At 36.7% G+C, this 14,805-nt stretch overlaps 1 protein-coding gene across 2 annotated transcripts in view; it reads left to right on the top strand.

The window, feature by feature from the left end:
* Window positions 1-626: 626 nt before the first annotated feature.
* Window positions 627-14,805, top strand: part of LOC131039003 (uncharacterized) — a 38,391-nt gene continuing 24,212 nt past the window's right edge. For both annotated transcript variants that reach the window (XM_057971638.2, XM_057971637.2), the window contains exons 1-2: window positions 627-1,237; window positions 2,683-2,850. In XM_057971638.2, the coding sequence (XP_057827621.2) occupies window positions 773-1,237; window positions 2,683-2,850 (633 nt within the window). In that variant the 5' untranslated portion in view covers window positions 627-772. The remainder of the gene's footprint in view (window positions 1,238-2,682; window positions 2,851-14,805) is intronic.

The raw sequence follows: 14,805 nt of genomic DNA, 5'->3' as shown, positions 1-14,805 counted from the left end.
CCCATATCTCATTATTACTTACATATGTTAAATCAAACAATTCATCATAATATTATTTTGGCTAGGAATTATTTATGGAGGTCCTATGGATATGTCATTTTAAAATTTATTTTTAAGCCATCATCTTAGCTTTTATTTCCAAGCCCTCATTTTTTCACAACTTATTTTCAATTTCTAAATAGTAGCCACTCCGCTAAAATAAGAAAAAAGATTTCAAATCATCTTTTTCCATGATTAAAAATTTGTGTATAAATACTCCCTCCTCAAAACTAGACTTATAAAGTCAAAAAAACATAAATTAATATACCTAACTACACATCAATTAAACAAACAATAAAATAAAAATTAATATACGTAGCTACACATCAATTAAACTTAAAAAACATTTGCTAATTGTTTTAATACATCTTACACCTACATAGAACACTCATAAACATCCAAACATCGGACATTAAAATTATTTAGCTTAAATAATCCAATACATTAGGTGATACACCATACTTAAGAGGGTATGTTTCAATAAAAAATGAGTAATCAAAGAATCGGGTTAATGACATTTTTGCCTGTTAGTCAGATGATCCCCAATACCCCACTTATACCCTTTATAATTACAAACTCATTGGGAGGCGTATCAGAAGTTTGCTGTATACATTGTTCCACGTTTATATATCTCAGATATTATCATATAATTTGGTACCGGTTTCAATATAAAAACTCTTCAGTGTAGTCGAATTAAGGGCACCCAAATGGGCCACATTCTAATTCGATTAGGATGGATTGCTTAACATTTTCGATGACCAAAGTTCATTTCTCCCCATCCAAAACTATTAATTACATACCTGTTTCTCATTTAAATCTCAAATCCCGATCTCTCAATGGACACTTACAGTTTATGCCTGCCCAGTTGTTAAGGTCGAGGAAAGTCAATACAATTTACAGAGCAGTGAAAGATTCTAAGGAAGACCCGAACTCGTACTCAACATTTCAAGGAGACGCGTTGTCCGTTAAGAGTGCTGGGGACGAGGAAGCCTGGATTGAAGATGTGGAGGACATTGAGCTCAGTATTGAAAACAATGGGAAAAACTCAAGGAAGATAAGTGCAAAAATTGAAGTGCAAGCTCCCCTTGATGCAGTGTGGAATATTTTGACAGATTATGAGAAATTGGCTGATTTCATTCCAGGACTTGCTCTCTGTCAGTTACTGGAAAGACGAGAGAATTATGCCAGGCTATATCAGGTATTCATGCAGATTTCATTGTATATATAGATATATGTGTCCAAGCAAATTCGGAGTCATACGCTGTTTTTAAATATCAGTAGATTCATATTTGTTTTTCTTTTTCTTAGGCAAACAGGGTTACACTACTTAAAGAGCATACCATAAAAGTATAAAACCCAGGATAGCTTTCAGCTAAGAAGCTAAATTGTGACGGGTATTGCATCTAGCATTAATGGTAATTGCTTCTATCTTACCACTAGACAATGATCGTTGGAATCTAATTGGGTTTATGCCCATCATGATTGACTTGTTTTAAAGAAAAAAATATTTTTTGTTGCAAAACAAACAGTCCATGGCGAGGTTTCCCTTTTTACTAGAGTTTTTTCTTTTGTCTTGGAGTGTAAGCTATAATCATGGCAATCAATCACATTTGACCACTAGACCGTGGCCAGCTGTTATCTAATTGGGTTCATGCTCGTCATGGTTAACCTAGTTTTGAATAAAAATATGTTGTTTGCTGAAATTTCCTAGTCAGGTACCAGTTGCTTTTGGTTTGATGTGTGAACAAACAAGGGCCTAGAGGTGGAGGGACAGTAAGCCCAGTGGGGTTAAACCTGGGACATCATGATAAGAATCACATTCATTATATCGCCAGAACATGGACCACTGGACTTTATTTGGTTTTATACTTATTATGGTTGCTCTGCTTTTGAAGTGGTATAATTTTGTTTTGCAAGATAAACAACTTGTGATTAGATTTTCTAGTTTAGTAGTTGCAGAGATTGGTGGTGAAATTGGAGTTTCATAGTTCTTATTGCACTTTGATTAGTGATCGTGGAGGTGAAAATATGTCTGTATAGAATGGTGACCTCCGTCTCAACAAAATGTTGATAATAATAAACTATCCCTAATGCCAGAAGGCTATTGGATGACTATGTTTGTAGTGTTACTACACAATTGATTGGAGAATGAAAGAGCCTTGATTTTAAAGCACACAAAATAGGAGTGAATCAGTTGAAAACTTAAACAGGGTTACTTGTTAGTGTGAACGCCAAACCATGTATGCATGAAGAGGGTGTGTACTTGAGAAGCAGATAGATAAACTGACAGTGAATTAGGAGCATACAGAGAGCTACTAAGCTGTGTTGCCCTAGTCCATCATTGTGGACTATGTAAGAAAGTGAGAAGAACCAAATTTTGTGTTGAAGGTTGAATTGCATTCATAGTGTAATGATCAAAGAAAATGTTAATGCTTCTGATAATACGTTTCTACTAATCACAAAATTTCAGCTTTGAATTATCATATGTGACTACCTTGGTTACAAATTCCATTCAAATGATAGTTTCAACTGATTGCATCCCTCAATAGATAATTCTGTGCTGTAACCTTGCTATTTCGTTAATGGTTTTCCTTCAAGTTTAATAGCATGTATAATATATTGTCATTGGTCTTGTTCATGCAGGTTGGACAACAAAACCTCGTATTTGGATTGAAATTCAAGGCCAAAGGCATTATTGAGGTCTATGAGAATGATCTTGAGATCATTCCTACTGGGATATCTCGTGACATAGATTTCAAAATGGTTGAAGGTGATTTTCAAGTTTTTGAAGGGAAATGGGGCATAGAACAAGTGAGAATTTTACTCGAAACATACCTTCAGTTTGTTTAGTATCATTTCCATTTGAATTTCAAATTTGCAATGAAGTGCCTCTCAATTTTATTTTCTATCTAGAATCATGGGCTATAAATAAGTGGACTAAAACTAATGATATTTCTACCAAATAAATCATTATCAGTTTGGCCCTATGAGATTCTTACAGAGATGAGAATCAAAGCTGATATTAATGACTTAAAGCTTATTCGTAACCTTTGTCTTACTATGTTGTCCAGAGAGGAGTTCTTTTTAAAAATGGGGTAGTCTGGGGTTGTGTTAAGAGAGTATCTTATGGCCGCCTTTTTCTTGTCATCGAAGTTCTTTTTTAAACCCCTGCTGGAAGCAAGGAAAGGGGGAGGGAAATGATAGACAATTCTACAGTTCTGAGAGAATGAACAGGTGGATGGTAGACCATTGGCTCTCTCTCTCTCTCTCTCTCTCTCTCTCTCTCTCTCTCTCTATCTATCTATATATATATATATATATCTGTTCAAGTAGTCTTTGTTAAACAGATAATATTGTCGAAGATCATATGATTCACTGGTGAACGTATTCCAAGAGCTTGAGCTTGGAACACATAGGATAAAATGAATAATTTATGTATGTGAGGTTTCTGAATCAGACAGTTTATGACAATATTGCCAAGAGTTTACTTATGCAGTCTGGTCCACAAACCTTGCATACATAGAACACTGCAAATAGATTAATATTAGAACAGAGAATAGTTCATGTCATCAGTATTAAAAGGAATCTATCTTGGCCTATTGGGAAAACACTGATTTTGATATAATAGCCTTGTGCTTGAGAAGAAGTAATTGTATGATCAAATAATATTGTCATGTGCTGTTATCATGTTTTTGATTAAGTAAGCAGGGGAGGGTCCTGATCCCATACACTAACAGCACAGAACAACCAACCACAAAACAGCCACTAGAACAAAACAGCTAGCAGCTCCAACCAACCATCAAACATACATAATCAAAAACAGATACGTGATATTAGAGTATCTAAGCCAACTATAACTACTAAATTCATTAACTAACTATCCAGACATAAAGATGGCACTCAGGCCAGAAATTAACAATAACATAACTCTTAATAATATCACCATAAGCAAAAGGAAACCTATAGCTATTCGCAGCCAAAAAAGCAAGCAAAACCAGGGAAAACAGCCTATTTCTTTTAGTCTTTGTTAAGACCCCACTTCTTTTCCAAAATGTAGAGGTTCGTCTTCCAATCATCAGCTGCTGGAGCAGAGTCTTCAATATTACCTATGTGCTGTTATCATGTTATATTTAGTTAATTTCACTATTACCAGATAGTTTTTAGGATAATGTTGCTAAGGAGGAATGTCATACAAAACATTTGGTTAGAGAAGCTCTTAGAAATAAAAAAGCATCCAACTAATTTAAATGTCAATTCAGATGAATATCTAAACATGAGTGGTTGGGAATTTGGGAATACGTTGCTGGTTTGGGTTTGAATTGCAAACTGAATTATTTTTCCCCAGGATCAGCGTGGTTGGGTTCTGTATGCTGTGACCTTTCCTGGTTATCTACTACTGGTTAGTGGTTTATGGAATGACAGACTTATCAAGTAGTTGGTGTTTTTCACAGTGTGTCAAATTATGTGATGTTTTTGTAATACTCCAATGCTCTCACATTCAAAACAGAAATATATAATTTCAGTCCATTATATACAATAACTTGCAAGGTTCATTTAATTTCTGTCTTTTACAAAATTAGGGATCCTATATATACATATGCATACATCAGTTCTTTGTTGCTGTAATATTTTAACAGTGAATATTAAAGTCCAATCAGAGCTTAGAGCATGAATTTAAAAAAAATAAAATCTCTGTCCCTACAAAAATCTGAATTTTAAATACAGGTGATGCTGATCAATGCAGTGCTACAGAGACTGCCTTGTATAGGTTTGATATATTGACTTGTCATGATTTACAAGAAACTTTGTTAAAGGCCTTGGGTTATTAGACAAAAACTAGCAACCTGTACTTTGTTTGAGTTTTTGAATAATTTGATGGTTGATCCATGGAATATCCATGATAAGTGTAATGTCCCTAGTAGGCTGTTAACTCATGTCCACTAATTATTTTTGCTATCACTCAAATCCTAGTTCTTTTTGATCACTAAATTTTCAATGTGGGCAAGGTGAGAGCATACAGAGACTAGAATGAGAACAGTAGAATTAAACAGAAAGATATTGGCGGCTAGCCAACCATACCACTTTAGAAGCAAATTCATCCAATTGATCAATGCCAAAATGGCAGATAGCGATATGGAAATTCCAATCAAGCCAAATCCGATTCTGATATATATCAAGTTGGCAGATAGAAATACACAAAGTAATAATGGATACAGTAGATAAATTGACCAAGATTATAAACGAGATTTTCATACAATATCATAACTATAACCAGCAACAACAAATCTAAAACAATTAATTTCCAAAATATTAAAAGAATGAAAATACCAAAAAATCATACCATCAATCACAATTTTGTGTAAGCAGCCCACTAAAGGATCAAATGAGCATAAAGAACTTTGCAATTGAAATTGAACAGCAGGTACAACTTGTTATAATACTTCAATGGTATAGTGATTCACTTGCAGCCTGAAACCTTGATTATTTCCCACAAAATTGAACACCCAACAGACAAAAACTGATGATTGCACTTAATAATGATTTTACCCAGAGGTATGGCCTATTTTAAGGATACGATATGGCCTTCAAATAGACCTTTGGAATCTGTGATCAGACTTGGAGATATGTGCAGTTCACTGTAATCATAAAGGACAAAACAAACTTCGTCATTTGTTGCAGCTAGAACGAATATCCAAACTATACAACACCTGAATACATTTCTTTCAACTGGTACAACTAGTATAGACAGTACATACAAACATACGTAATAGAAATGTAAAAGGTCAAATAATGACAAAAAATTATTTTAAACAACTTCCACAATCCCTAGCACCATACATCATGATCAAACAATGACAATGCAATGGTATGGCTTGGTTTGAGTAGTATGACCAGATTTTGGTCTCAAGGGTGCTGGATGAGGACCTCAAATGGTGTGGCTTGACTTATATCTCTGCAAGTTGCAATAATTTCACCAATGTCACTAATATTAAGCAAAAATGTTAATATATTATTTTCCACAAATTATAAAAAACATAACACCAAAAATCTAGAAATTGAATATGAAATTTGAAATCTTCCAGCTGAAGCACACTGGTAATCCTTATTTAGAACTACACTGAAAGGCTAGGAGTGTTTTTGTCCTTAAAACCAACAATATCAGAGGGTTTTCTTCCTAAGGAAGAAAAAATGCACGTTCATTTTTGGGAAATGGAATTGTTCAAATGAACAAGAAGACCCTTCTTGAAAATAATCCTGCTTTTTATAACTTTTTTGAGGAAATAAAATAATATTATTATATTTTTCTCAATTGTTCCCTAAAAAGTTATAAAAAAATAATAGTGTCATTTTTCACTCACTTTTGTACCTTGGGTCTAGCGAAATTTTATTCATTCACTTATAATGACCTTTTAAATAATTAAATATAGGTTGTCTTTTAATATATAGCTCATGTTTTTTTTTTCAGCAACTTAATTTAAGTATTTAATCAATTTTTCCATTTCCATCACTCCATTAGCCTATGAAAAAAGTATGAAATATAGGACAAGAATTTCTAGCAAACTTATGTTAGAGAAGGGGACATAATAGTCCTCCCTCCCCAAAATTGTTTGTTCACAAGCAAGGCGATATACTAGCTTTGATTAACTCTTGGTCTAGCATTTCTTGCAGCTGAGTCTTCTGCTCAAAAAAGATTTGAATGTTGCATATGATAAGGAGCATTAAAGATAGGCTCTATCCTAGGAAGTACTTCGATGGTGAAGTTAAACTTCTTTGTAGGTGGAAGTGTTAGTAATTCATCTAGAAAGACATCCCTAGAATGAAACTAGTAGGGATAATTTTCTATTATGGCTTCTTTCTTTTCTTTAGCCTCATTAGCCTTCACCATGAACTTTTTGTTAGCAGCAAAGAGGAGGAAAACTAGGGGGGGGGGGGAATCAGTTTTCACCGGATCTCCAAACTTAACTACAAAAACAGATCGGATAAACTGCAGCAATAGTAAAGATAAGCAAATTGAAAGTACAACACACAACACCAAGATTTTGACATGGAAAACCCGGTGAAGGGAAAAACCATGGTGGGAACCTACCCACAGTAAGATGATACTCTGCAGTAGTATGTGAAAGTATTACAATGGGGAATGCACATGCATTCAGGCACACTGCCTAGAGCTCACTGCCCAAAAGATAATGACCCGGAAGGCTACAACCCTCAGGGAAGTCTCACTGACTTACAACAAGATTCATACCAAAGTTTAAAAACTCGGACTCGCCATGCACTCGGCAAACCAAAAATTTGGACTCAGGCTCGGACTCGTGAAAGACTCGGCAAACCAAAAATTTGGACTCAAACTCGGACTCGTGAAAGACTCGGCAAAAAAAAAAACCGTAGTTTTACAAAAAAACATAAAGAAATTAATGCATTTAGAGAACATAAGAGCCATAATTGAAACGTTACACATGTCACATACTCATAGTTTCAAACTTTCAACTCTAAAATGTATAATACCGAGATTTCTTCAATGCTAATTAATAAATTATGTTGTTATATGGAGCCTAATCAGACTCGGAGGTTAAATTTTCCTTACTTCCATCGGTGCAGTTTCCCCCTATATTTTTCGACGGGGGTTTGGGGGCAGCGCCCCCAAGTTGGGGTCAAGGGGCAGCGTCCTGCGAGGCCAAAAATACTTTTATTATTTTATAAAGGCGTCGGGTGTTATTTTTCTTTTATTTTTCACTCCCTCAGTTATGCCAAATGAAGGCAAAAATTAAAAAAAAAAACTCAATTTTAAAGCTTGCATGACTTTTTTTCCGGGTCGCGTGAGTCCATCTGAAAGACTCGCGAGTCTTTCAGATGGACTCGCTGGGACTCGCCTCGCGAGTCCTTGGCTGGCGAGTCGACTTGTGGCTCCCATGGACTCGCGAGTTCGTGGCGAGTCCACGAGTTTTTAAACTATGATTCATACTACAATCCGGAAGAAATGAACTGAAAGAATAGCATCTCCAAATGTCGGATTATAGTTCCGGTTAAGCATAGTTGTTTGCCCAACAACACCAATCTCTCCTCAATCATATCGCTGAAGGATAAATCACTTGTTCGCACATACACCATTCTCTAATAATGTAGACACAACATCGACACTAGAATTACATGACAACATCACCTATTTATACAATTCATCAACCTTGACAACAAGGTTGGTTAAACCCTCAACCCTTAATTACAAAATTACATCACATGATACAAAGATCAACCACCGGACCAATATAGTGATTTGCATGACATAACATGGACCTAATTCAAATTCCCAAATGCTCAACTCCACCGGAAATCATGCCAAGATCAACCGCAACATGCTACACCACTAGGAAAATCGTATAACACGAAAATCATCACCGGTTCAGCAAAATCACCAAAAACTTGCACAACGATCAATGTAGATCGACAAAACAAATAGGACACGATCAAGAAACACTAGCAAGCACGTTAGAATCATTAGCAATAGCTGCACCAACACCACTTATCAAATCTTCATCGATCAACATCTGAAACTCAGGAATACTCAAACAACAACAACTGTCATGAATGTAAAGTTATTTCAATTTCAATTAAAGAACAAGTTATGAACTATGAATGCTATATATGGATATGAGGAATTATGTCAATGTCTAATAATTCTGATTTTTATCTGCAGGTCTGAAGGAGAGAGATCATTTAATATTTTCTATGTCTTCTCCAAATGAATTCAATTGGCATATATATCATTTAGGCAACCGGTCAATTGGTGTATTGACCGGTCATGCCTTTTAGGCATGACCGATCAATGCACCCATTGATCGGTGCCTTTACAATTATACCATTAACACAATGCTGATTATCGGTTCAAAAACCCCCGATAGCATATTGTAATATCATAATATAATGACTGATCAATATAATGAATCGGTTCATATAAACACCGATGATTCAAAGTGCACGATGTATATAATCCAACCAGTGCATTTGTTAACCAATGTTAATGCCAAATGAAGCGGTGTATTCATTAAACCCGATAACAAATATGCTCGATATAATTAAGCCCGATAACAGATGTGAATCGGTGCCAATGTTTATGCACCCGATAGCAAGTATGTATCGGCGAATTTAACCCGATAACTTATAGCATTTAATATGCTATCGGGTTAATACCCCGATAGCATATTAATGCCAATTAACAATTGACATTAATATGCTATCGGGTTGTTAGCCCGATAGCATAATGATAAGCAATGTTTGTACAATCTGATAATCATATGCAATATAAATCAGACATGAAGCATGTAGATAAATAACAGAACAAGGAAGGTTAGGAAGATCTTATCTTGCATAAGCTACCATGCATTAACAATGAAGAAAGATAACTTGCGGAGCACCAAATCACAATCCATCTGAAATGGAGATACACAAAACCATCCCAAACAATATCCCAAATTTTCAGCTCAAGACCTGATCACACTGGAATATACCAGAGGAAATACTAAACTTTGCAAAACAGTGATCAGCAAAACAAAACTACAAAACCGGATCATAAGATCTTCCCAAACTGCAAACACCGAAGCAAATCATAGGAATATGTTGACATCAATGACAACAACATATCCTAGTAGCAACAATGACCAACAATATCCAACAATCTCCCCCTTTGGCATTGATGGCAACATATGAATGTGAAAAACGATCAATGCAAAGCAAGAAGATATCTCCAACAAACTCTCCCTAAGGTCAAGACATATAAAGCAGTTTGTCACATGATCTCTCTCCCCCTTTGATGCTCTCCCCCTTTGACAACAATGCCAAATATCTCAAAATTGAAAACCTAACTCACTCTTAGAATATGGAACATGAATTTCAGGAATCTCTCCCCCTAAAACATAGACTACTCCACCAGAGGAGTAGCACCAACTCACCAATCGGGATAGAAGGATAAGACTCTGACAACAATGCCAAATATCTCAAAATTGACAACAATGCCAAATATCTCAAAATTGAAAACCTAACTCACTCTTAGAATATGGAACATGAATTTCAGGAATCTCTCCCCCTAAAACATAGACTACTCCACTAGAGGAGTAGCACCAACTCACCAATCGGGATAGAAGGATAAGACTCTGAAGCCCACCGGATTGATGCAACTCAATGCATCTAGTTCTCATCAGGAGGGGTAGATACCCCTAACCTGTCTCTCGAATAGACAAATGTATCTGTAGGCAAAGGCTTAGTGAAAATATCAACAATTTGTTCCTTTGAAGATACATACTTCAGCTTCACTGACTTGCTCTCTCAAGTAATGATATTTGACTGACACATGCTTAGTCTTTGAATGTTGCACCGGATTCTTTGACATGTTAATAGCACTGGAATTATCACAGTAAATGAGAGTAGGCTCATCATAGATAATTCTGATATCCTTCAACATTTGCTTCATCCAAACTACCCGAGTGCAATTACTAGCAACAACAATGTACTTAGCTTCAGCAGTAGATAAGGACATTGAATTTTGTTTCTTACTGGCCAATGAAACCAGCTTCTTACCCAAAAAGAATGCTCCATCAGTAGTGCTCTTCCAGTCATCAACATCACTAGCCCAATCAGCATCAGTGTAAGCACATAGCATGAAATCATCATTCCTCAGATACCACAAACCATAATCCACAGTTCCCTTCAGATATTTGAATATCCTCTTAACAACAGTGACATGACTCTCTTTCAGATCAGCTTGATATCTAGCAGCCATACACACAGCATGCATAATGTCCGGCCTAGTTTGAGTAAGATATAGTAGTCCACCAACCATAGATCTGTACAGACTCTGATTAGCTTTCGGAGATTCATCATTCTTAGACAATTTACAACCAGTCACCATAGGAGTTCCAACCGGTTTGGAGTCATCTAACCCAAACTTCTTTAGTAATTACTTCACATACTTAGTTTGAGATATAAATATACCTTTTTCAGTCTGTGAAATCTGCAAACCTAAGAAAAATTTCATCTCACCAATCATAGACATCTCAAATTCTTTCTGCATATCACCGGCAAACTTCATGCTCAAGTCATCATCACCTCCAAAGATAATATCATCACAAAGACTTCAACAATCAAGATGTTATCATTTTCTATCTTAAAATACAAATTATTGTTAGCAACCCCTTTATTAAATCCCAGTTTTAGCAAATACTTATCCAATCTAGCATACCAGGCTCTAGGGGCTTGCTTAAATCCATAAAGAGCTTTCTTCAGTTTACATACCATGTCTCCATCATCTGACAATGAAAATCCATTAGGTTGCTCAATGTAGACTTCTTCCTCAAGATCACCATTCAAAAAGACAAATTTGACATCCATCTGATATACCTTGAAATCTTTATAAGCAGCATATGCAAGCAACTGTCTAACAACTTGAAGTCTGGCCACTAGAGCAAAAGTCTACTTATAATCCATTCCTTCTTTCTGAGAATATCCTTTGCAAACCAATCTATCTTTTTTTTCTGACCACTTCACCGGCTTCATTCAATTTGTTCCTGAATACCCATTTAGTAATAAAAACATTCTTATCCTTAGGTCTAGGCGCAAGCTCCCGTGCGTTATTTTTTTCAATCTGATCTAATTCTTCTTCCATAGCTCTCATCCAATTTTCATCTTTGGAAGCTTCAGCAACATCTTTAGGTTCAACTTTAGAAATCAAACATACTTCTTCAGCAACTAACCCTCCTCTAGTCATTACACCTTTATTTTTATCACCAATAATATGATTTTCAGAATGGTTTAGTCTTACATACCTCGGAGTCTTCTGATTGTTCTGATTATCAGGTTCCTGCACATATTCACCAACAGCAGCAACATCCGGATTAACTGTCTCTACCGGATCATTTTGCTTAGGCTCTTCAGTTTGAATAGGGGCTAAAACAACATGCTTTCCATCGTCATATCCACGTGCTTTGATATTTTTCTCAAGGTTCTCATCAACCTTCACATTTGCACTTTCCACTATCTTTCTCAGTCTCTTATTGTAGCACCGGTAGGCTTTGCTCTTTGTAGAATATCCCAAGAAAATTCCTTCATCACTTATAGCATCAAACTTTCCTATATCCTCATCTCTCTTGATATTTCATTTGCTTCCCAATGCTCTGAAATATCTCACAGTAGGAACATGATCAAACCATAATTCATAAGGAGTCTTATTGGTATCACCTTTAATATGAACTCTGTTGAATGTGTAAACAACAATGCTAATAGCTTCTCTCCAGTAGATCTTCGGAAGATTCCCTTCAATTAGCATAGTCCTTGCAGCATCCAAGACAGTTTTGCTCTTCCTCTCAACAACTCCATTCTGCTGAGGGGTTCTAGGAGCAGATAATTGTCTTCTAATTCCATGCTTCTCACAAAATGAATTGAACTCACCAGAACAAAATTCTCCACTTCTATCAGATCTCAGACATTTCACCTTCACACCAGACTCAGTCTCAACCTTTGCTTTGAATATCTTGAATTTGTCCAATGCTTCTGATTACTCCTTCAAGAAGACAACCCACATCATCCTAGAATAATCATCAATTAGCAATATAAAATATCTATCATCCTGCACACTTCTAACATTTGTAGGTCCACTTAGGTCAGTATGTACAAGATTTGGCAATCCATCAAATGAATATTGTTTGCTCTTGGAAGAAATTCTTGTTTGCTTACTGTTGTGACCATTTCACACATCTCCCCATCACAAATGGGGACCCCCTTTTTTTGTTTGTTTTTCGCTCGTTGTTCGCCTTCGTTTTTAGGATTTTGTTAGTCAGTTAGTTGTCTGGATTTAGGGTCAAGCCTTAGGGTTTTTATTTTTGTCTTTTCAGGCCAGAATCCAGTCGTTTTTGAGAGTTTTGAGCTTCCTTTTCTAGGATGCAAATTTTGAATGCAATGAATTCGCCAGAATGGTCTAATATTCAATTGGAATGTTGATGCAGAGCTTAAATTTGTCTAAGTGTTGAGAGTGAAGTGTGAATTTTTGTCCGATTGAATATTTTGACTAAATTTTGACTTTTTTGATTTTTGATCCTAGGCATTGGAAATGATTTGTTTTTGCCTTGTGAAGTGTTAAAATGTGAAAAATCATGTTATTTTGGCCTGTAGGAGCAAAATCGCTCCTGTCCCTCAGTGAAGGACGGGAGCTCATTTTCAAATATCTCACTATTCCTGCAGAGTCAAAACGAATTTCAAATTGGAAGTGATGGAGAACGGCGAGATCTTTCCATTGAATATAAATTGAAGATTTTCATGATCACCGAAACGCCTCCAGGAGGAAAATCGCTCCTGTCCCTCAGTGAAGGACCGGAGCTACAAATCAAATTTTGCCTTGTCCTTGCGAGATTTCGTTGACTTGATGATTTGAAGAGGTCCAAAGGAAGATGCTTTACCAAATGAATATAATTTGAAGTGCTAACACAAAGGAGAATGGTCCAGAATGCAAAGTTCGCTCCTGTCCCTCTCCAAGGGACCAGGGCGAAGTACCTTATAGCTCCCGTCCCTCTCCCAGGGACCAGAGCGATGTCCTTCATTGGGCAAAATCGAGGCAAAAACCAAGACAGGTTTACGTCCAAGGGCAAGGAAGAGCGTGAGATGAACTCATTGAATACAAATTGAATATTTTTAAACGTCCACAAGGGTCCCAAAATGCCCAGTTCGCTCCTGTCCCTCAGGAAGGGACCAGAGCGATTTTTGTTATAATTAATTTTCTTGCCAAGTTGCAGACGATATCAAGGCATGGATGAATGGAGTAGAGCATGACGAATCCGTTGAATATAAATTTGGAACCTGACAAAATGAAATGAAGGCCACAAGAGATGGATCGCTCCTGTCCCTCTCCAAGGGACCAGGGCGATACAATGGTTATATTGCCTTTTACTTAAGTTTGAAATCGATCTAAGTCAAGACGAAGGGTGGCAAGAACATCTTAAGGCATCTTCATCGAGCGCAAGGTTATAAAGGTCATCACATGGAAGGAGTGTGCACTCTAAGACCCAGATCGCTCCTGTCCCTCAGGAAGGGACCAGAGCGATATCTCTATAATGGCATAAATTTCAAAAAACAAACAAGTTTTGAGCAACCAAGAGGGTCGAAAGGACATCATTTCACGTAATGAAGATAATTGCAAGTTGGTAAAAACAAGAACAAGCACATAATGATGAACTTCGCTCCTGTCCCTCAGGAAGGGACCAGGGCGATGTTGGATATATTGACCATTTCATGCAAGATTTACGTAAGGTCAAGGTTTTGCAAGGTCTCAGAGGGTCCATGGTATGATAGGAAGGTGATACATGAAGATTTCAAATTTAAAATAATCACCAAGATAAACATAGGGACCATATCGCTCCTGTCCCTCTCCAAGGGACCAGGGCGATTTGCCTTGGACTCTCCATTTTGTTTCAAATGCGTGCTAAGTCAAGACTTCATAAGGTCATACAAGGTTCGAGACATCGTTTGAAGATTACATGCAAGAATTTTGAACGTCCAAACATTGTCAAACATGCAAAAGAGCTCATATCGCTCCTGTCCTTTGGACAAGGACCAAGGCGATCCCATCAAAAACACTCATATTCCTTCAAAGTTGAGGCAAGGCGAGGATGGGCAAGGTGAAGGACGGCGTTTGGAAGACATCACAACAAAGATTGAAGTTTAAAGTTGCTAAGATCATGGAGAAAGACATGGATCGCTCCTGTCCCTCTCCAAGGGACAAGGGCGATG

Source organism: Cryptomeria japonica, chromosome 4, assembly GCF_030272615.1.
Source record: "Cryptomeria japonica chromosome 4, Sugi_1.0, whole genome shotgun sequence".
NCBI classification, from domain to species: Eukaryota; Viridiplantae; Streptophyta; class Pinopsida; order Cupressales; family Cupressaceae; genus Cryptomeria; species Cryptomeria japonica.
Note: the sequence above shows the minus strand (reverse complement) of the source record. Positions and strands in the feature narration are given on the sequence as shown.